At 40.0% G+C, this 23888-nt stretch overlaps 1 protein-coding gene across 2 annotated transcripts in view; it reads left to right on the top strand.

The window, feature by feature from the left end:
• Positions 1 to 23888, top strand: part of roraa (RAR-related orphan receptor A, paralog a) — a 383427-nt gene that overhangs the window by 302821 nt on the left and 56718 nt on the right. Inside the window, exon 1 of one of the 2 annotated variants that reach the window (XM_067379455.1) lies at positions 518 to 653. The exons of the other annotated variant lie outside the window; for it this stretch is intronic. Coding sequence (XP_067235556.1) covers positions 623 to 653 — 31 coding nt within the window. The 5' untranslated portion in view covers positions 518 to 622. Of the gene's footprint in view, positions 1 to 517; positions 654 to 23888 lie in introns of those variants that run through there. 2 annotated transcript variants of the gene reach the window in all.

Below are 23888 nucleotides of genomic sequence, written 5' to 3'. Positions count from 1 at the left end.
GATAGATAGATAGATAGATAGATAGATAGATAGATAGATAGATAGATAGATAGATAGATAGATAGATAGATAGATGGCATGTTTCTGTAATTTAGCCTAACCCTTTTAATAATTTCACAATACTTAATAAATTCAAGTCTTATAATAATTTTTAAAATGCCTTCTATTTTTTTGTCAATACTTTTTTATATCACTATAAACATTCTTGGAATTGTTCTACCATCATGATTGAAAGCTGAAAAAAACTTGTTTGCGTTGTGCTTCTGTTATGACTTTCTCTTGTTGGCGATAAAGCACAAGAGACAGTGACAGCAGCCCCGATATCCCCCCCCCCCCCCCAACCATCCCATCATCCCCAGTCACAGCCACTGCAGTCTGTAGAAAAAGACCCAACCCCCTTTTCTCCTCCCCCTCCCCTCTCATTGGCCGCTCCTCTGCCAATCACAACCCAGGGGCGGGCCCAAGAGTGAGAGAGCGCTGATGTCAGAGTCACATGGATTCTGGTGTGGTCATGCGAGCGCAGCTGAGCGGCAGAGCTATGCTGGCCAGCTGCTGCTGAAACAGCAGTGGACTGCTCGCGCTAGCACTCGCAAGACCGCTCGCCTATGGACCGCCGAGCTTAATGATGTATTTTGTGATTTCAGCTATGAAAGGTAAGAGGAGAAAAGCATGCTGGGGCTTTGTCTGTCCTTTTTGTAAACTTCCTTTTTTGCCAGCGAGTCGAGCTTGCAAAGGGCTTTATTTATAGTCAGCCAACTCTCTGTTTGAGAGAGAGAGAGAGAGAGAGAGAGTTGCTGGCTTGTGCAAGTTTTTATTCCAGTAGAATTAAGTTGTGGCATTGTCATATATTTCTATTATGCAAGGAAATTAAGTTAGTGCTTTGATAGGAATGACAAAGTTCTGAAGCAGCTGAATGTCAAAAGAAAAAAGAAAAGATGCTGATACCTGGTTTTTCCCATTCCTGAGCTGCACTGGAGAATCTCAGAAAAAATGGAAAGCAAATGTAATATTTTTTGGTTATTTTAAGTAGCCAGCTTTTCAAGAACTGGGGGTCCCGTTGTCCCAAGTCAGAAGCATGCGTGCGTGTTTGTGTTGTTGAAGGGAAGAGGTCGAGGAGAGTTTGAGTCAGGACACAGGACATGTCGACTGCCTGTCGTTTTGGTTGACGTCGGCGTGTGTCGTGTACCACTGACCTATTTTTTGGGCCGTGAACAACCAGGGCGAACGCCACACCACTATACTGGTGTTGATCATGCCTCCGTAATCCTGCTCGGCGGTCCCAACCCCCCGCCATAACACACTCACACACACTCGTCCACCGCCTCTGGGCTGGATAACCTCCATGCTCACATTCATTGCTTTTCATTTGAAGTCTTTCTTTTGTATATATACACTTTAAAATACATTTACACTCTCCGATCCATTAGCGCTCCATGACACACACACACACCCCCTCCTCTCTGCACGAGCACACACACAGCTGTCATTCTGTATTAGGCGAGAGGTGTTGAGAGTGGAAAAAGCAATGGATGTTGGTGTTGAGCCGCGGTAACACCACTCTTCTCCTTCGCACCCTCTCGGTGAATCTCCCACTGAAAGCTTTTCGACAGTTCACCTCCACTGCACTCGCAGTTATTGCATTACCACAACACTGAACCGCCTCGTAATTCTGCTATCTGTATGTCGAGGCTCAGTTAAATAGCATACATATTAATGTATTGAGTTTTTCATCAAAATTCATCGCTAAGCCTTATCGCTTAATTGAATATTTATGCATATTTGATTTAGCAAGGAATTGCATTGAAGCACATGTTTTCTTCTTCTTCTGATCTTTGAGTGTTTGATTTGTTCATACCTGAACCTGCATCTGAATATGAGAGCGCCTTGTTTAAGTGTGCATGTGGGTTTTGCTTTTTGCATGCATGTGGCTGTTAAAAGTGTGTGTGTGTGTGATTGTGGGTAAGATCGTGCAAGTTTGTGTTGTGGAGCTGGAGCAGGTGTATGAGATAGCCTCTGACCCCGGGTCTCATGTGTGGGTTGTTCTGAAGAGGCTTACAAACTGAAAATAGAGCTCTTGGAGACTGGAGGAATCCATAATCTTACAACCGAACCACATCTACAGTGTGTCTAACTATTTAATAATTTACTAATGTCTTACAGAGATTGATACTTACTAGAGATTGATAATTGCAGTGAATCAGTTACAATATTTTGATAGAATTGGGTATTTTTAGACATCTTCTATTGTATTTTTGGTCCCACTTTATATTAAGTGGCCTTAACATTTTACATGTAAATTAATCATTTGATACAATGCACTTATTGTGTACATACATGTTTTTCAATTGTACTTATATTTTAAAAATACCTGCATGTAATTACATTGTAATTACACTGTTGACCCATCCTTACACCTTAACCCTACCCATACCATCATACTTATATATTTTTTGATGTAAGTATATAGTAGTTTAGGCCACTTAATATAAAGTGGGACCGTATTAAAAGTTAAAAATCACAAATAATTACTATTTATTTATATATTTATGTAATTGTTTTGTTGTTGTAAATGCATTCATAGAATTTAATGTCATATTAAAATTAGGAGTCATTTCAGTTCAGCATCATTATCAGAGCAGTCGACTGATTGTGACACTGATTTCGCTGTGAAACCACATTTCGTTCACATCAGGCAAGTCATTTGACAGGCATGTCGTTACAGACGTTAACGCCTCCTTGTTCGGTAACGTGATACGGTTATCAGTCTTTTTTCCGATCGTACCCGTCATCCCTCCTTTTTCCTTTCCTCTTTCCCAGCCTTCTAGCCACACACTTGCCTCTCAAGTACCTAATTACCTGTAATGGAAACATCCCTCTCATTACCCTATGCAAATGAGCTAGCCTGCTCCACACAATTAAGATGAAAACTCCAAATATTAATTACATAATTAAAGAAAGTTGTTTGATGTGCCAAAGACTGAAAAAAAAAAAACAGGCCTGTTTCATCTGTGTGGTAATTAACCCTTTAATAAGCTATAAAGTGTGTTGGAAAAGAGCTGTTTGAAATCTGTGTTTTGCTGCACGTGTTCTGAGGCTAGAATGAATGTATACGCATGTAGACGTTACAAACAAAGTCAAGGCAAATAACATTTGCATGCTGAAGTGAACGTTAGTGGTTTGCTCTTTCCCTCTTTAGTCGCTAGACTAGTAGAGTGCTTTTGACTAGTTTGATTCTCTGGGCTCTTCGGTAACACAGCAGAGGTTAACAAGATTGCCTGTAATCCAGTTAGCCACAAAGGACAGAAAGAGGGCAGGCAAAATCAGATTAAGGTGAAGTAAAGATGTAGCCCACAAGCTAGGGTTAAAAATAAAGAGCAAGATTACTGGCCAGCATGGAGTGTTAAGTGGACTCCTTCTTTAGTGGCGCAATGGAGTGCGGTAACTTTTATGGATATTTAAGCTTAGATATTATGCCACTTGGTATGGTGTTAATGTTTTTGCATTAAACATTTTAAGCATTTTTGGCAGTTTTAAAATGTAAAAAAATCACATTTGAAGAAAAAAGAAAAATGATGGCTCTTGAGAGTTGTGTTAAAATAGAGGGGGGAAATGATCATCTTAACCCTTCGGTTAAGCTAGCGCCAGACTAAACTGCATATTTTGAGCTGTTTTAACTGAAAGAAACTTCTTAAAATATGTCAGTGCCATTGTTTTGTCTCACGATGCACACCAGTAATGTTTTTTCTAAGGCACGTTTATAAAAGCTACTTAAATGCCCTTTGGTTTTCTAAGCCCTGTCTGTGAAACCAGGCCTATATGTTATTCAGATGCCTGTTTGAGTGGCAGGTTCGTGGTCAGAATGAGATTTTATTCTGATGGACAAAAAAAATAATAAAAAAAATAGCTATACTTGAACTTTATCACCATTTTGTTTTCTGAAATTTGTAAGAAAGCTATTTAAAAATTGTTGCATTCTTATGGTAGCCAGGGGTGGCGCAATAGCTGTGTATTGCATAATTTCTCTTCTTCTGTGGTCATGTTCTTGCAGATCTTTGTTTAACAGCACAGGCGTTAACTCTGTCAGCACTTTTGAATACTGAGGTTTGTAAATGGCAGCACAATGTGAGAACATAAACTCTTTTGCAGAGTATGCTATATCAGAATTTTGCTTTAGGGAGGTTACTTATATTTTTATTAAGGATTAGTTCACTTTCAAATTAAAATTTGCTGATAATTTACTCACCCCCATGTCATCCAAGATGTTTATGTCTGTATTTCTTCATTTGAAAAGAAATTTTGAGGAGAACATTCCACGATTTTTCTCCATAAAGTGGACTTCAACAGTTACTAACGGGTTGAAGGTACAAATTGCAGTTTCAATGCAGCTTCAAAGGACTCTACATGATCCCAGATGAGGAATAAGGGTCTTATCTAGCAAATTGGTTAGCCATTTTCTAAAAAAGTAAAATTGTATACTTTTTAACCACAAATGCTCATCTTGCAGTATCTCTGCAGTGCGCCACGCATTACGTAATCATGTTGGAAAGGTCGCACATGATGTAGGTGGACGTAGTGAGGAAGTAAATACTAAGTCAAACAGGCTTTTCAAAAAAAAGTGTTTTTCACCCTTCCGCGGTACTTCCGCCTACGTCACACATGACCTTTCCAACATGATTACGTAATTTTTGGCGCATTGCAGACGAGCATTTGTGGTTAAAAAGTATACAATTTTGGTCCCACTTTATATTAAGTGGCCTTAACTACTATGTACTTACGTCAAAAAATAAGTACAATGTACTTATTGGGTTCATATTGAATTACAAAACACTTTTGCTGCTATTGAGGTGGATACGGGTAAGGTTAGGGAAAGCTTTGGTGGTATGGGTTTAAGAGTAGGGGTAAGGTGTAAGGCTTGGGTCAACAGTGTAATTATAAATGTAATTACCGAAATTAATTACAGATGTAATTACATGCAGGTGTTTTTAAAATATAAGTACAATGTAAAAACAATGACTTTCGTTTCACTTGATAAGACCATTATTCCTCGGTTGGGATCATGTAGATCCCTTTGAAGCTGCATTGAAAATGCAATTTGGACCTTCAACCCGTTCTCTCTATGGAGAAAAATCCTGGAATGTTTTCCTCAAGAACCTTAATTTCTTTTCAATTTAAGAAAGAAAGACATAAACATCTTTGATGACATGGGGTGAGTAAATTATCAGGAAATTTTAATTCTGAAGTGAACTAATCATTTAATGGCATTGCAGCATTCTAAATGATAGCCATGTGTCTGACTGCTTTGTAATCTAGTTTAATCTAGTCCAGTCTAGACCTGCCAAAAGACATGACTGGATCAAACCATGGGATCAATCCTGACATGTGGAAGTTGTTTTTGGATTGATAAGAGCATATACACGCACTCATACACAACACAACACAACACAACACACAGTCTGTCATCGTTGGAGGTTGAGTGAACATATTCCACCACAACTTGTGAAAGAAACTGAGTGCCACATTTCCACAGGTTATTACAGTGTGTGGCATGTGAGAGAGAGGCTGTCGGAGTGTGTATGAGTGTGTGTCAGAACTATGAAATGCATTACCTGCCAGCTTGGGCACGGTGACTGCTTAATGAGATATTGACTGGCCATTGAGAGCATAGATTTTTGATTTAGCTCCAGTGGTGTGTGTGTGTGTGTGTGTGTGTGTGTGTGTGTGTGTGTGTGTGTGTGTGTGTGTGTGTGTGTGTGTGTGTGTGTGTGTGTGTGTGTGTGTGTGTGTGTGTGTGTGTGTGTGTGTGTGTGTGTGTGTGTGTGTGTGTGTGACAAAGCATCCGGACAGTCTGAAGATGGTGAGGGAGAGAAAGTGGAGCGGATGAATGAGTGAAATCGAGACGAAAGAGAGTAGAAAATAGAGAGGGGGGGGGAGAGAGGGAGGAAAAGCTTCTCTGAAGAATTGTAGTCTGGCACTTCTCCTGGTTACCCATGCCATGCACGGACACACCCATCCTCACGCTACATCTGAGCCCTGGCGCCTCGGACAGTTTGGCATGAGTCCCATGTGCCAGTCTCGACTCACCCTCTTGGCAGGCAAGACAATCTCCACTCCAAAGAAAAAAGATCCTTGTTACATCAGATGCTTCTGTCTCCGCTCAATCAAACCTGTGCTAATTTTATCCCATTAGATTTTGTCAACATGAAACAATTATTAATCCTGTCTACTTAAATACACATTATTGAGGTTCAAAACGTTTCTTTCACCACTTTCCTTATCAGCTGATATCACCAAGGCCTTTTGAAGGAATATTCCAGGCTCAATACGATTTTGAAAAAACCCTGGTTTTTATACCTTAAAAAAAACGGTGTGTTACAGTAAGGCATTTATAAGTAAATGGGGTTGATGTTTTGAGAAAAGTTAGCTTTGAATTTGGTGAAAAGCAGTTTTCTGTTAAAACGTGTATTGAGCTAAAAAGTGGTTCTTGCCATTGTTATGGTCATCTTAGGGTTTTAAAGGTAGGGTAGGAAATTTCAGAGAGGATAGCAATAGCAAGCTATCCTACCATCCATTCAGAGCATCTCAAAAGCCACGCTTCCTTCAAAACACATGAAGACAGAGAAGAATCTGCAAAGCATTGCGATTGACAGACTCCGTTACATTTCCTCATGTCTCAAAGCACATTACGTTACGATAATAATTGATGTAAACAACTTGCAGAGCTCTTACTTGTACCACTTGACTGCTGCAGATTAATTCTGGCGTTTGATAGTGTTGACATAGAAACGCATAAATCTGAGTCTGAGGACGTGAACAGCGTCGAGTAGAACTTCACGAGTTGCCATCTCGTAATTATGGTTATGACATGGTGTGCCATGAAGATTGTTGTTTTGGTTCAGGAGGAACTGTAAAATGCAGCCGCTGTTTGTTTGTGGCACTCTGTGACTGCCTGTCTACAACTCTGCATAGCCTCATGGAATGAAATGGTGACATGTGATGGTATAGAAATACGTATGTTGACAGGCAGATAGGACATCGTATTGAATGCAATGATTGGAGGAACGTTTTTTCGGTTCTGAGACTTGTTTTTTAATTTTTAGGCGACTTCTATTATTGATTGCTATCAGAATGTGAGTACAGTTTCAACCAGTAAAACAAAAAGTATTTATGAAAACATTGCCTACCTTACCTTTAAATGATACATTGTCATGGCAAAAAAAAGTAAAAATGTACATCTTGTGGCCATACTATTGAGACATACTATTGAGTTATTTTAACATTTATGGATTGGCCCTCTTTGGTTCATTGTAAGCGCCTCACTGTCAGCAAAATGTTGTTGTTGTTGTTTTAAGGAAAAATTGTAATTCATTTTTGTGGTAATCAAAGTGCTGTTGATTAAGCCTAATCTGTAATGAACCCAGAATATTAAGTAAGTGTCAACTAGCAGGTGCCAGTGATCCAATCAATTCCTGTCAGATAACTCAAGTCCCCTCTTTTATTTTTGTTTTGTTGAATATCCCATTTCACATGGAAATGTTGCATTACGAAACTAATTGGGTTGTGAATGTTGTTTCCTGTTGACTAAACACACAATGTCTTCTGATTATTTACCATTTGCTTTAGATTTCGTTAGGCATCGTTTTTTTTTTATGTTTGTGAGATTTGACTGTTCAGAAAGATAGTCGTCTCATGCCTTCGGAGTAATTTCCTACATTGACTCCACGTTAAGAGCACAGTCGTAAGGAATCCTTTGATGTCTCAGGCTGTCAGAATGTATTTCAGGCCTGCCAGAATTCTCCTTCTCACAGTACTTCACTGATAACACATTCACCACAGGTCCAGCTGCACCTACACACACACACACATCGAGAGTGCTCGCATGAAGCGCACACATGCACAAACACTCTACCCTCTCAAACACAGAGTAGGGTGAAAGGTGATTATTCTCACACTAAAATGCAGTTGGAAAAGAGTATGAGGTTGTTTTCATTTGAAGACAATGGGAATGAGCAAGTGGGTAGATGGGCTACACAAGAACAAGTGTAGGGGTCCCAGACAAACACTGCCGTATTTGTCTTCAAAGAGTGCCTGGGTCCACCAGTTCAGGGTTTACAGAATCTTTTGAGATTTAAATGAGGCTTGTATCTATTACTCCACACCAAGGTTAGTTAGGTGTACCTTGGGTGTAACTTATTAACTGATATACATGCAGCTGTAATCACGCAGTGTGTTTTAGGTCTATGTGCACATGGTGTCCACCATGCACTTCTGCAGGTGCAGGTGAGATTATTGCATGAGACCGCTTTGCTCTTTACTCTCATTCTCACTGGCTGAATGCGGCAAACCACAGTGGTGATTGAAGGTGCTCCTAGTCGCACCGGGCTTTTCTTGCACAACTTCAATTCCAAGCACGTTGTTTTGCCCCTTCAGTATTTTTTTTTCTTCAGGGAGTGTCTTTTTCTCCTTATCTTCTTTTTTGCTCCTCCTTCCTCCTTTTGAACACTCCTCTGAGAGCTGTCCACTAACCTTTTGAAGTTGCATCAAAGAGGAAATGGGGGGAAAAGCATTATCGATTTTGCGTTTTGTCAGACTCAAATATAAAAGAATGGAGAATTGTGCAACAGAAACTCTGATGTACAGGACCAGGGTTTCGGATGCTCTCCCCACTCTTTGCCCCTAAACAGGTGAGCATGCTGACTATGCCACCCTGCCTTCTGTACAGTAGTTCCCAGGATCCCTACTCCTCAAACCTGTGCTTTTGTACTATTAATCCCTGGGTAAATCAAATCCTTTTAGACAGACAAACCTGCTCTTTCTACCCTGAAGATGTCAGCCCTCTTATCCCAACTCCATCGAACCGGTATCATCTTTCTTGTGAGCTCACAGACTTGACCCGGTTTCTCTGACAAGAGTCGGAAAGGGTTGCCGAGGGTTTGCCAGTAATCAAATCTGCACTGCAGGCATACATGAAGGAGTGTAGTTGTTTGTGTTTGGAAAGAGTGAACGATTGAGAGAAAGAGGGTGACCCATGGGAGGTAGATGAGATCTGATTGTCTCCTTTTCTCTCCTCACTCTTCGGTGACCCCACTGTGACATAAGCAGAGACCCCTGGGGCTTGTCTCAAGTCATTCCTAACCCACAGAGCCTGATCCAGGAGTTTTGATCTCGATTTTGTTTTTCCAAAGGTTAGGTTACAACTTGAGGTTTTGATGCCAATCCTAGATCAGTAAAGAAAGTTTGTCAGAGCTATGTTTTTTTTTTATATATATATATATATATATATATATATATATATATATATATATATATATATATATATATATACATATATATATAATTTATTTTTTTTGGCGTTTTTGTCTTTATTATGATAGGACAGTAAGGAGATAGAAAGCAAAGTGGGAGAGAAAGGGGGACGGGATCGGGAAAGGTTAGCGAACCGGGATTTGAACTCGGGTCGCCCGAAGCGCAACAGCATTATCTATCTATCTTACTGTCTGTTTCCATCCATCCACCCATCCATCCATCCATCTGTGGCTTGTCTCAAGTCATTTCTAAAGGCAGATTTATACGTCGGCATTAAGTGTACACCGTAGCTACGGCGTAGGCTGTGTGTACCACGTGTAGCCTACGACGTAGCCTGACGTGCCCCACTTCAAAAATGTACCAACATGTCAATTTTTTCACGTCAACACTGTCTTTTTTTCCAAAGGTTACAAGTTGAGGTTTTGATGCTGATCCTAGATCAGTAAAGAAAGTTTGCCAGAGCTATGTTTATGTTTATAGGACACTAAGCAGACAGGAAGTGAAGTGGGAGAGAGAGAGAGGGGACGGGATTGGGAAAGGTTCACGAACCGGGACTCGAACTCGGGTTGCCCGAAGCGCAACGGCATTATATGTCGGTGCTGCCCACGAGGCTATCGGCGCTGACTGTCAGAGCAGTGTTGAGCAGATTTGGATTTCACTTGTATGTCCAAGACTTAATCTGTATTGTATTATCGACATGTTATACAATGTGTTGATTATACTGCATGTTTTATGCACAGCTTGGGTATGAGGCTTCCACGAAGGTATCAGAGTGAAAATGCAGGTCTATTCTTACAGCGTTTATTTTTTCTCTATTTCCTTTCACATTGCAATGACGAATGTATGAGTATCTTCTTTTATACATACATCAAGCAGTCTTCCAAGTACTTGGGGACATAAATGTATGGTTTTAAATTCAGGTATCAGTCCTAAAGACAGATAAAGGTGTATTTTGAAGCTTGAAACACACAAAAAGGTATGACATATCAAAAAAGAGGCCTCACTTTTGGTTCACAGGAAAAGCAGGGTTCCACAGAGTGCATACTTGAGAGGCCAGAGAGTTCATCCTCCCTTCTTCACCATGGAGATCAGCTTTAATGTTCTCAAGAATGGCAGGAGAGAGAGGAGCAAAATGTGGGAGTATCCTTCTGAATTTTTATGAGATTAGGGAAAAGGACTGAAAGAGAGAGATGGAGGAAGGGCAGAACAATAGAAGCAGCTTCAAGTGAGAGGCTTGATTGCAGAAGGGAGATGAGCAACATTGAGTTGATTTAGAGGGGTTCCTGCCGGGGCCATCGAGGGTCCCGCTGTTCCATTCTTATCCAGTATGTTCCCCCTGATCAAGCACCTGTACTCACTCAAATATGAAAACAATTGAAATATAAATGCCACTCCAGAACACTAGGTGGCATCGTGAAAGATGTTGAATACACTGCACACCACATTCACGCTGAAAGTGATTTGCATAGACAAAGTGGCCAGACGTTATTCACGACACCGAGGGATCTGATATGACAGGACCGTTGCAATTGATACTTGTACAGTTGAGTATGAACATCTACTCTCAACCAACCACACAAATACTTGCCGTTTAACTGCTGTCAGTATGAACTCTGTATAGTTCTCATACAGAAACATGAGCACAACTGTAGTTATATCACAAGAAACATTGGCATGTCGTGTTGTAAAAGTCTGCATGCAGTCTAAGCGTGAAATTGTATCTCAAGGTTACTTTGATTAGGCCTGCTGTGTTCTAAACAAACCACATGGCATGAATTTAATTCTTCACAACAACAAAGCCAACCATTCTCAGCCCCACCGACCTCTGAAACGAGTTATATATGCACATATATTTATTATAAATTAAGTCATGCCTGCGTTTTAATGATGAAGATGAAAGGATTTTTTATCTGTTATTCATTTATTTAAAGCATACAATAAAATCACCAGAGCTTTTCTGACATTCTAAAAAAGTTTTGAAAAACACTGTTTTCAGTAGAATCCCAAGCAAATAGCATAATTATCAGCATGTCCTCAACCGAATTCATAACTCTTTCCACATATGTTCCTTAGAAATACCATTTTGCAACAAAATCAATTGGATGCTTGTAAGAACAGAACGCTGACACTGGAGATGACAGGAATTGTTTGCCCGTTAGAGTCCCGTGGGGTTGACAGTAGGGGTTTCGGTTTGCTCTGTAGCAAGCATGGGTGTACCGCAGTAGGGAAGAGGGACTGTGGAGAGGCCCTTGACCTGTGCCAGAGTGAAACCAAGAGCCCCTACCGTTTAAACAGACAGTCTGATTACTGATTAGGAGCTCATTCCCTGTTGTGCAGAGCAGTTTGCATGTCAGCATCCATTCTACCCAACACTGCACTGATTAAGAATGAGATGCCAAAGACGATGAAGTCTGGACTGACTGTCTCTGTTTTTTTTTTTGTTTTTTGTTTTTTGCTGTTAGCTCCTTTTTAACAATCTCCTACAGAAACTGTTTATGCACAGTTCTTTCCATCCATCCATGATCTATCTATCTATCTATCTATCTATCTATCTATCTATCTATCTATCTATCTATCTATCTATCGAACTGTCGTTTTCTATCTATCTATCTGTCTATCTGACTGCCTGTTTCCATCCATACATCCATCCATCCATCCATCCATCGGACTGTCTGTATCTATCTATCTATCTATCTATCTATCTATCTATCTATCTATCTATCTATCTGACTACCTGTTTCCATCCATCCATCCATCGGACTATCTATCTATCTATCTATCTATCTATCTATCTATCTATCTATCTATCTATCTGTCTATCGATCGAACTGTCTGTTTCTATCTATCTATCTGAATGCCTGTTTCCATCCATCCATCCATCCATCCATAGGACTGTCTCTATCTATCTATCTATCTATCTATCTATCTATCTATTTATCTATCTGAAATGCAACGGCATTATATGTCGGTGCTGCCCACGAGGCTATCGGCGCTGACTGTCAGAGCAGTGTTGAGCAGATTTGGATTTCACTTGTATGTCCAAGACTTAATCTGTATTGTATTATCGACATGTTATACAATGTGTTGATTATACTGCATGTTTTATGCACAGCTTGGGTATGAGGCTTCCATGAAGGTATCAGAGTGATAATGCAAGTCTATTCTTACAGCGTTTATTTTTTCTCTATTTCCTTTCACATTGCAATGACGAATGTATGAGTATCTTCTTTTATACATACATCAAGCAGTCTTCCAAGTACTTGGGGACATAAATGCATGGTTTTAAATTCAGGTATCAGTCCTAAAGTCAGATAAAGGTGTATTTTGAAGCTTGAAACACACAAAAAGGTATGACATATCAAAAAAGAGGCCTCACTTTTGGTTCACAGGAAAAGCAGGGTTCCACAGAGTGCATACTTGAGAGGCCAGAGAGTTCATCCTCCCTTCTTCACCATGGAGATCAGCTTTAATGTTCTCAAGAACATCTTCTGTCTCTATCTATCTATCTATCTATCTATCTATCTATCTATCTATCTATCTATCTATCTATCTATCTATCTATCTATCTATCTATCTATCTATCTATCTATCTATCTATCTGACTGCCTGTTTCCATCCATCCATCCATAGGACTGTCTCTATCTATCTATCTATCTATCTATCTATCTATCTATCTATCTATCTATCTATCTATCTATCTATCTATCTATCTATCTATCTATCTATCTATCTATCTATCTATCTATCTATCTATCTATCTATCTATCTATCTATCTATCATCTACTTTCAGAGATTACGTTGAGTCTTGGCATTCGCCCAGAGTCCGCTCTGGAGAGCCAGTAGTGTTTTGTTGTTGTTTTGAAGGTTTTTTTCTCCTCTCTTACCCCATCTCTCTTCTTTTGTTGTTCCCCTGGGCTCCTTGTTTCTGGATGAGAGCTCTCCCTCTGCTGAGCACAGGTTCTTGTCTGTTCTTCCTCTCTCTCTCTCCCTCCCTTTTTCTTTCTTTTCCTCTGTCTGGAAGTACACTGTGAAGCCGTCCATCCCGAACAAGAGCCACATCAGCACAGAGGCAGTGAACTCAGAGTCCACATTTCTGTCTTTTTTAGTGGCCCAAACCCCCCTAAAATCGTGACATCCTAATACACAGCAAAAAAAAAAAATGCTTTTAGACAATGAGGAATAACATTAAATGAGTAATTTAGTAAGGTTTATGTTTTATGTTTTACACAAGTGAACAAGACACTTGCTAAGATAATCAGGATACATTCTCTGAAAACAAATTTTAGCAGAGGTTTCAATCTTTACAGATCCAGGGATCATGCACACTGACTCTCAGCAAACCCAGGGACTCCAAATACATTAAAGATAGATGTTTTTTAGTAACATTAACCTGTTAACTAGTACCTAACTTTTGAACACAAACCAATCCAAATATATCCAAACTAAAGTAGTAGCACATCATGAAATCTTTGGACTAAATACATAATTGTGGTGTTCTAAAATGCTTAATAATAAACTGATGTACCATATTTTAAAATGTTAAAATAATTTGAATACTTGGTAATACTGAATACTTGAATACTGTTGAATACAGTATATTGATGGTGGATTTGGATAGTTCATCCAAAAAATGAAAAATATGTCATTTACTCACCCTCGTGTCTCCAAACCCATTAACCTTTGAAACACAAAGTTATTTTTAATGAAACCTGAGAGGTTTCTGTCCCTCTGTTGAAAGTCCAGGTAACCAAAATTAAGAAGATTCAAAAAGGTTATAAAGGCATCATAAAATTGATCCATATGAATCAAGCATTTTAATCCATGTCTTGTGAAGAGATATGATGAACAGATTTAATTTAGGCCTTTATTCACATATATTCATGGAAGCTTCTATGTGTGTCAAAGTCTTATGGGTTTGGAAAGACATAAGGGGGAGTGAATGATGACAGAATTTTCATTTTTGGGTAAACTATCCCTTTATGTCCTATATCTTAATGCTTTAGTTGGAAATCCCACCAATTTTACATGTCAGGTAGCCTAAATGTATGTTGTTGCTGTTTTTTTAATAGGAAACATGTTAGAAATTCCCACATACACCTTGAAGAGAATCAGCCCAAAAAACGTTTTTTTATCACTTTCTCATTTCCTCACTTTTCCTTTTTTCCTGTTTAATTGATCTGTGGCTATACGAGATCACAACCACGACCTTCATTTCCATGCAACGACTGGTCATTACACAGCAGCAGCTGTCTGCACTCCTTACTCTGTTCTTTGTTTCGTTTTGTTTTGGTCAATAGTTTCGAGGGACTGGACTGGCGATGATAGCAGCATTAATTCGTCTCATATGTCGACTGAAGGACACAACACGCTCGTCCACAGAGAGCCTTCTGAATCACTATCACAGCCTCTCAGACCAGCACTCGTCTTAAGAGTGTCACTCTATGAATACCATCACTCTGTTACCAGTTACACAATGTGGGCGGCTGTGAATTATGGCGTCTTGTCTTAGCAAAGAGTGAAATCTCTTTCCAGACAAAGATTGAGTGCATTATGTGGGCTTTAAGAAAAAAAATAATGAAGTGACTCATGTTTTGTCACGGTTCTACATTTCATTTTAGATTACCTTATGTTTCTCTCACAAAAAAAAAAAAAAAAAAAGTGGCACAGTTTACCCCAATCTCCCTTGTATTCCGGCAAAAACTGTCTGTCTTTGACAATGAGGCTGTAATCTTGATTTCACACATTAAAAAAAAAGTTATGAAATGTACAAACAGATAGACCGCTGTGAGGATGAGAGACAAAACATGTCCTTACGTGAGACTTTTGCAACCACACTGTCTGAGACAGCAGGGACGCGAAGAGATTTGTTGCGAGATGCATGAGAGACGTTGAGAGGAAGATGTGTGTAGTTGCTTTTGTGTAGGTGGTGGCTGGCGTGCGGTTTGTGTGTGCGTGTTTCTGTATGGAGACCACAAAGAAAGACAGAAAAGGGTAAAGAAATTAAACATTTGTGCACTGCGTATGTGTGTGTGTGTGTGTGTGTGTGTGGGTGGGTTTGTTTGCCTGATCTCATCTCAACAGCACGTTTAGTGCTTTTAACAGTTTACGTTTTACAAGTAAAAGGCAAAAGGAAACAGACACCAAAATCTGCATACGCACAAATGTCTTTGTTATAAAAAGCATTTTCTCCCACCGCCCGGTGTCTAAACCGGTATTAACGCATGCGAGAGGAAAACAGGAGCTCATTGGAGCTCATTACAGTGATGTGTTACAAACAACCCAGAGATTAAACCAGATCAGCGGCTGAGCGTCCTTAACATCAGCTGCTGAATGTTCTCTCTTCGCCGCTACGATCGAATCTCATGGCTACTCTAGCACCAGATTTCCAGCTAGCTTTAATTATGAGCTGAAATTGTAAACAAAGCTGTTGATGAGAGGAGTGTGAAAATGCTCTGGGAGACGTTAGCACAATAATGGGCGCCCGGCCCGGTCGAGGAGTCTCGTTTTTTGATCTTTGACATATTTCGTAGGCATTGATTAGGCCGAGCCTTTGATCTGTTGTGGGATACGTTGTTGCTTGGTTTAGAGGTTTAGGGAGTTTCATAATTTATACAAAAGGGATTTACGTGTGCGTTTGTGTACGTGTGTGTTTTTGTTTTCGCTCTTTTCCCAAGCTTGAGCAACCTTAAGTAAACAGTGCATGCTATTGTGTTCGTTTACAGCGCGCCTCTCATTAGCGATCCCTGCGGTAATTATCGAGCCGATAGTAAAAATATTCTCTTCCTTCTATTCTCTCATACACAGACAGACTGCGAGCCGGCTCTGCATTATTGATCAATTCCAGCTGAAATCAATCGAGTCCTGCACATCTTCTAAATCTAAGGACAGAGGGACTGTGTGAGAGCGATGAATTCTTAAACACTTCTCGGGACAGTTTTACTCTCGGTTTTTTAAACACGGAATATAAAAATGTCATCACTGTGTCCTTGAAAGGCAGGTTAGCACTGAAACTCACACAGTGAACCCAATGAAGCATAGTTCTTTTGTGGGCCGCAGGGTAGGACTCTGAATCGGCCTGAATATTTAGCTGAAACAGCTAGTTTGTTTTAAAAAAAATATATTTACCCCACCCCAAAAAGAAAATGATGCCTGGAACATTATATGTAAAATATGTAAAAATACACTATATGTGTGTTGTGGGTGTGACGAGACATTTGGCTCACAAGACGAGACGAGACATGAAATGAGACAAGATTTTTACACAGTATTTTTTAAGAAATCCTCAATGATGAAATACATGACTAGTGTGCAGGTGCATTTGAAATGTTTTAAATAATCATCTTGTAATGAATGTCATTTCAGTCATTACTTTCTGAGTATGAGTTATCATTTGCGGTAAAAGACAACAATACTCAAGCACTGTAAAAGGTTTTCCACAAACACAACTGACTGGCTTTTCTCCTGATTTCACATGAGTCTCTACAGACCTTACTGTACATGATTTATGAGCTTTTATAACTTTTGACCTCCTAACTGAACTCCTTTTCCTTTAAATTGATCATAGAAATTTTTTTTAGTCTTATTAAGTGCAAACAATAAGTGTAACCATAATCAAAGTTCTCTCTCAATATTCAAAGTGCAAACAGGGACCAAATTTTTCTTCAAGCAGAGCTAAGAGATGCATGCATCGGTGAGCCGCATTCAAAGCGTGTTTGAATGCGCGCTCGCGTTTCAATTTTGCATTCTCACGTACTCTTTGAATGGGAAGTGGCAGTGCTGAGCACACATTCTACAAGATAAGACATTTGTCAGATGCTTAGGTTTAGGCTCTGTAGATCTGTTTTGCAACGAATCCTACGCCATGGTCTTTGTCAGTCATCTCGTCACTTACTCACATCACATGATCAGTGTACTCTGATTCCTGCTGCACTACGTACAACTCTGCAGCTCGCGTTGGGCGAGCTGGATGGGATTGAAGCGACCATTATCCAACTGAATTAAAGGTACAATATGTAATAATTTTGTCAGCTAGAGGTCGCTAAAGGCCTATTCAAAACAAAGGTGTAGCTTGATGACGCCAAGTTTTAGAGCGGAATCTTGGGACATGTGGTCTTCACCTCAACGGACGGTTCAAAAGAATAGGGATGGGACTCGGGAACAAATCATGTTCATGGATGTGATTATTAACGTTGCTGTAGTATGAAGCAGGGCAGGACTGAGTGTTGTGGGAGCTGAACAAGGAGCTGGAGCGATTACGCAACACACGCCTCATGAGCAGCTGAACTTTATTATGACACAGTTGTCGGCGCCGCTTCCGCTTTTCCGGTCATGAGTATGAGGTAACGCAGCTCTGTTTATCATATTAGATACATTTGAGAGTGTTGAAAATGTTATAACGTTACTCTGTGCGTTCGCTCGGCGACTGATGTGAGACACTGTTACACACTGCAGTAAGATTGATCGATTTTAGAATATCATATTAAATGCTGGATGGCTTGTGTTGATAAATGGCATGTAATTAATTTTAAAACGTATTGTATGATGGAGAAAATTCTGTAATACTGTTACTAAAAATAAAGCTGCATCTGATTATGCTATGTTAGCTATTCGACAAAATAGTGTTTTTCTCTGAGACATGGTAAAGCATGGTACTCGCAAAAAATAGATTTAAACATGACTAAACATGTTGAGCTATAGAACAACAATTAGTTTTCTGTCTATAAATATATCAAAACAGTTGTTCCCTTGTCTATTAAAACATGTCATATTTTAAAGCATCTTTGGTGTTTTCATGGTTTCTACAAAATAAAACCGGTAACCGAGGGTATCGCGGGTATGACGCAATTGACAGGCGACTCCTCACACGTCCCGGAGCCTTGGTTAAAATTGCAATTTTCTCACGATTTACAAATAGTTAGAAACATCTGGAATATTGTACTCAAGTGAACAAAATATATAACACTGGTCTAGTGGTTTTTGGATATTTTACTGCAAAAATATTACATATTGCACCTTTAAATGTTTTTTTTTTTTTTTTTATTTCTATAAAACTTTTGAAACTCTTTATTGCGAGCATTTCTTTTCTTATGTATTTGTCAAGATGATTCACTTGTTGTTTTCCTCATTTATAAGTCGCTTTGGATAAAAGTGTTTTCTAAAAGAATGTAAATATAAAATGTATAATTTGTGTGTATATATTTATTTTACCAGTTGTATTACAATGTCTGATTTATGGCCCTTTGAGTACCAAAGCACTGCACATTTTGGATTTAACGTAACTTTTTATTTCATCAGCTCATTAGTGGAGTCTCAAAGACCTGATCTGGGAAGAACATTTGGCATTATAATTGTAATTGATTATACACCATAGCAACATTTATTTATGCAATTAATATGCACATTTTATAAGATTGTTATTTGGTCTGCACAACCCGAGGATATATTCGGGCTGCTGGTATATTCGATTACATTTTGGCTGGATGTTTTTAATAGTGTATTACAATTTCCACTGAGATAATATGACTGTTATGTTTCTTGTAAGACTGCCTCATTGATTTTGATATCATAACAGCACATCCCCCAAAGAAATGCACTGAGTAAATCATGCAAAGATGAGTGCTTTACTTTTTAACCTATTCAAAAAATGGTAAAAAGATTCATTTCAGCCCAGATCTCCCATAATGCAGGAAACAAATTGAGATTTATGGAATTAGTGCGTATGCGGCATGAATCGAGATCTATTTTTGGTGCACAGAGCATTGCGGTATAAAATATGATTGGTTGCGTGATCGTTCCCGGATTGTTGGCGGAACAGCCAGTGAGTCTTTGAGATGGGATTAGAGGTAGAATTGTGGCATTGATTGCTCACCGTGTTTCCCCCCCGGTGCCTGCTGTTTGTTGTCTAAATACAGTTTGGATGCGCCCTCGCTCTTGCGGTGGGTTGCTCACTCGGCTCAAGGTCGTTTGGGATGGTAGCGCTCCATTAATAACACCCGTGAATCTACCACATCTGTCTCCACCCCCATCTGGCATGGCCCCACCAACTGCAACCACTTCCGTTCCTCCCTGAGGATGCCGTGAAGCGAACCCACATTATCGGAGAATTCGTAAAAAAAATTCCATTCGTTCATTTACAGCATCAGAAGATACCGTTCTTCCACATTTGAAGAACCGTTGTGAACAGGCAAGCTCATACATATGTGAGCGGATGTTGTCTACATCCCAACATGCTATGGTTGTCTACCAGGCTCTCTGCAAGTGTGGTGAGGATGTGAGCGCTGGACCCGGCAGGTAATTCCCTGTTTGCTGCACAGCCCAGCAGCTCTACTACAGGGATGCAATTATCACAGTCCCAGACGCTTGCTGCAACCACATGACAAGGTGCTACTAGAGGAACCATCAAAGCCTGATTTTAAATGATGCATTTAATTATGTAAAACGGGAATTTGCATGTGTGCGGAGTGTTGGAGAGCTTGTGTGTGCGTTTGTACCTGTGTTTGTTAGCTTGTTTGAGGGGTAAGGTGAAATGATCGTAACTGTGTGTGGTATCCAGCGCACAGCAGGCTAGCAAACAGACAAGTTTGTGTAGTAAAGGTGTGTACAAGTGTGTGTGTGTGTGTGTACTGGTGCTCATGCAGTGTTGGTGACAGGAGAGAGAAAGATGCGCTCCTCTCTGTGCAAACTCTCCAAACAACAGATCTGCACCACTCTGCCTCTAATAGCAGGAGGCCTAGCCCTATAAACCCACAACTCATGACTCTTACACTGTCTTTTTCTTTGTTTCACTGTATTTTTCTCCCTCCTGCTTTACTAGAGCTTAAAGGGTGAGTTCACCCAAAAATGAAAATTGTCCCATGATTTATTCACTCTCAAGCCATCCTAGGTGTATATGACTATTTTCTTTGAGACGAACACAATCTGAGATATATTTAAAAATATCCTGGCTCTCCTAAGCTTTATAATGGTTGTGAACAGGGGGCATACTTTGAAGCCCCCCAAAAATGCATCCATCCATTATAAATATAATCTATATGGCTCTAGGGGGTTAGTCTGAAGCAAGGCGATTGGTTTTTGTAAGAAAAATATCCATATTTAAAACTTTATATTCTAAAATAACTAGCTTCCAGCAGACAACCGTACGCATACTGCGCAAATTGTCTTGCAGCACAAGAGTAACCCCTGATGCGATGTACAGCATAGGATGTAGGAATATCGTAAGCTTAAACACCTCTTGCAGTTTAAAGAAATATGGCTGGGTAACAAAATGAAGCTCCTCTTCTCTTATATTGAAATTCTCTGACATTTCGCTTTAAAAATTCTTGTTTTAGTCTTCTAATTCATGACTGATGTCTTGTTTTTCTTCATCATTGCGTCATGCGCCGGGTCAGAGGTTACTCTTAGGCTGCAAATCGATGCATACGGCCATCTGCAGGAAGCTAGTTATTTTACTTTATTAAGTTTTAAATATGAATATTTTTCTTACAAAAAAACATTTCTTAACTTCAGAAGGCCTTTATTAATATTAACATGGGATAATTTTCATTTTTGGGTAAAATATCACTTTAAATGAGCTCAAATAAACTGTAGCATTTGTGTTTTACATAATGAGAAATGTTAAAATGCAGTACTGTAAAGCAAACCTGAGAGCTGAAGTGTTATACAAAGCTGTACCTGGTTACTTTAGTTACTTTTGTTTACATTACACTCTATGCTAACCTCTACAGTTACTTAATCTGTAATTGATCAGCATTGGAATTGACATTTTGGTGTACAAAGTCAGTTGACTCAGACTACGGATAGGTGGTGTTCCTTCTTAGCATCCACACCGCACACATTCTCAGATTAACATGATAAAGAGGGCTCTGATTGGACAGGTTCAGAGGTGGAAGGTTATCGTGCAAATCAGAATCCTGTTACCGTTCATTTCCTCTACCAACTGGGATGAACAAAATTAAGAATTTCAATGCCAGTGTGTGGGTGCCCTAGCTAGGGAGAGCATGTGAATCTAAATGGCATGGTTAAATTTTCATAAGAATTGCGAGGAGCTGCACAAACTCAGTGCTCGCTTTCAATTTGCCTATGCTGGAGAGCTACTGAAAAGGGAAGGGGAGATGACGCAGCGGGGTTAAACAAGCCAGGCTTAAGGAAGAACATTTTGTTTGTCAGGTTCAAAGCAGGTGGTAATGAAATGCCCTGACCTCACATGATGATTTGTACTACTTGGATCCACAACCATGATATAATCTGTAGCAGGGACTGTCTCTTCAGAATAGCGCTACATTAGACCATGTTTTTTGCAGATGGTAGGTATAGAATGAGATTGAGTTTGGGTTCAAATCTCAGTTTCAGTCCAGCAAAGGTGAACCTGCCTAATGCCGATACTGAAAACACTCTTTATCCTAGAGGAGGTTCAGGAGAAAAAGATCTTAAACCGCAAGGCGAGGATTCCTTTCAGTAATCCACACTGGCTGCTGCCTCAGGCTCTGCTCTCTATTGGGGCCAGGGTGTATGTGATGGCTTGGTTTGGACAGGTCCTGCAGAGAGAGAAAGGGATGGGGCGGCAGAGAGCTCCAATGTTAGCACACAGTACGCTGGATAGTGCATTATGTAATCATGCCTTATCAAGACCCACCGCCTGCATGGACTGAAACACACAGGACTCTCTCGCTAGCTCTATCTTCCTCTTTTCCACACAGACACACACACATAGAGATGCACACTCACCTCCCACTGCCTACCAGGAGAACGCAAGCCTTCATTAGCTGGGCTAAATATCCCTGCTTTCTGCAATCTCCATCATTTTTGGCCTTCGGGCACTGGGATAATTACCTGCTCTCATTTCCCCTCCCTCTGGCCAGTGGGGAAGAGTCATGCGTTGCATTAGTTTGCATTAAATATTTATCGGCATACTGCACATTTTCCTATCCCGTCAGCCGCCTCGCAGCCCTGACGGACAGCTGCCTTGCCTTGATGTTTTCGCCACAAGTCGCACTGCCTTTATCCATCTGTCACCAAGAACGAATGTGTTAAACAAAGCTTGCAATGGGTGAATAGGGGATTCTCTGTTTTTGGAGAGAAGAGTTGGCGGGAATTCTGGGGGAACAATGTACAGAACGTTTATGTGTGGGAGTGATAGTAGATGGAGGAAGCGTCATTCCTCTTAGGCCTGGCTGGCATGCTGTCCTTTGTGTGTATAATTTTGTCCACATGCAGAGCGTGCCAGTATGAGCGCATACATTTGAAAAAAAAGACACTAATGATTACCATTAGTGATCACCAATGGCAGTCTCTAAAATCTAGCCTGCTGCTGATAGCGGACTCTAAAAGCCTAGCTGAGCAGTGAAGGAAAATCCAGGTCTTACTTGAAGTGGTTCAACTTCTCCTCTTAGGCCACAGTATCCCATCAGAAGGGCGCAAGGTAGGTTAGAGTTTCAGCTAACTCTTGGAGGTCCACTACTGCTGTTGTTTGTTACAATAGTAACTAAACATAACTGAACTAGCTTACCAATGTTGATGGGTTTACTTGAAAATCACAGCCAGGTAAACTGTGGTTATGTCTAGATGGTAAATCTTGCTGCAAAACACTCACCAAATTCAAATTAGCTTCTACCAGGGATAAGGGTACGGTACCATTTTGACATGGCCCTGAACTCTACAGGATGGTGGACCTCCATGTCTAGGATGGAGTGCACTTGGTCTGCACCCATACCACTACCATAAAAGCTATTGGATTGAAAGAAATAAGCCCACCTCATAACACTACTTTAAAAGAGTAAGCCTTAGACCGGTATCTTTAGGGGACTTGTTTACAGCCAGAAGAGGATTCACTTCAGTGGCCTTCTTTAATTAGAACTGAAATGACTGGTTGGTTGATCAGAGGCGTCAGTTTAAGTCGGGATTTGAAGACTGTGTCTCTAAGCCCCATCAGTGGCTCTTGTAGCAGATCCATGGGGAACAATGATGGGAGCACCTTTAATACAGGATGGAACCAAGTGCCCTTGATGGACCATCCTCTGATTTCAGGGTTTAAAGAAAGGAATTTCACATAACTGAAGTCTGTCAGGGGAATGATGTTGAACAAAAGTTTAGTTTCTTTTTTGAGAGATACCTAGAGCAAAGAAACAGAGACTTCAAAGATTAAATCACAAAATTTGTTATGGCTGTCTCCATCCTTTTGTTGAACTGAAGGGTGTAGAAGCTATATCTCTATTTTAGTCATATGTACTACATTCATGCCCGCCTCTCTCTCTCTCTCTCTCTCTCTCTCTCTCTCTCTATCTATCTATCTATCTGCTCCCGTTGTCCATAAGTCCTGTAAACCTTCAAACTTCAAGGCTTGTTATACTTTTTTTTTTTTTTTCAAAACTTTCAAACTTTTTCAGTCCTGGATTTTGACTTTTTATTTAAAAGTCAGTTACGTTCAAAATCAATTTGCAATTATGCATCCTGTTTGCTACCTAAATTCAAATTCAGGAATTTAATTGGAAAATAAAAAGCATTCCCCATTCAATTCTCAACAGGACATGACCCTGCTAATGCAAGGGAGCCCAGCATTCCCTCTGAGCAATGGGGGCAGCTCTTATTT

This window comes from Chanodichthys erythropterus, chromosome 24, assembly GCF_024489055.1.
Source record: "Chanodichthys erythropterus isolate Z2021 chromosome 24, ASM2448905v1, whole genome shotgun sequence".
In the NCBI taxonomy this organism is placed as follows: Eukaryota; Metazoa; Chordata; class Actinopteri; order Cypriniformes; family Xenocyprididae; genus Chanodichthys; species Chanodichthys erythropterus.
This window is presented reverse-complemented; position numbering and strand designations above follow the sequence as displayed.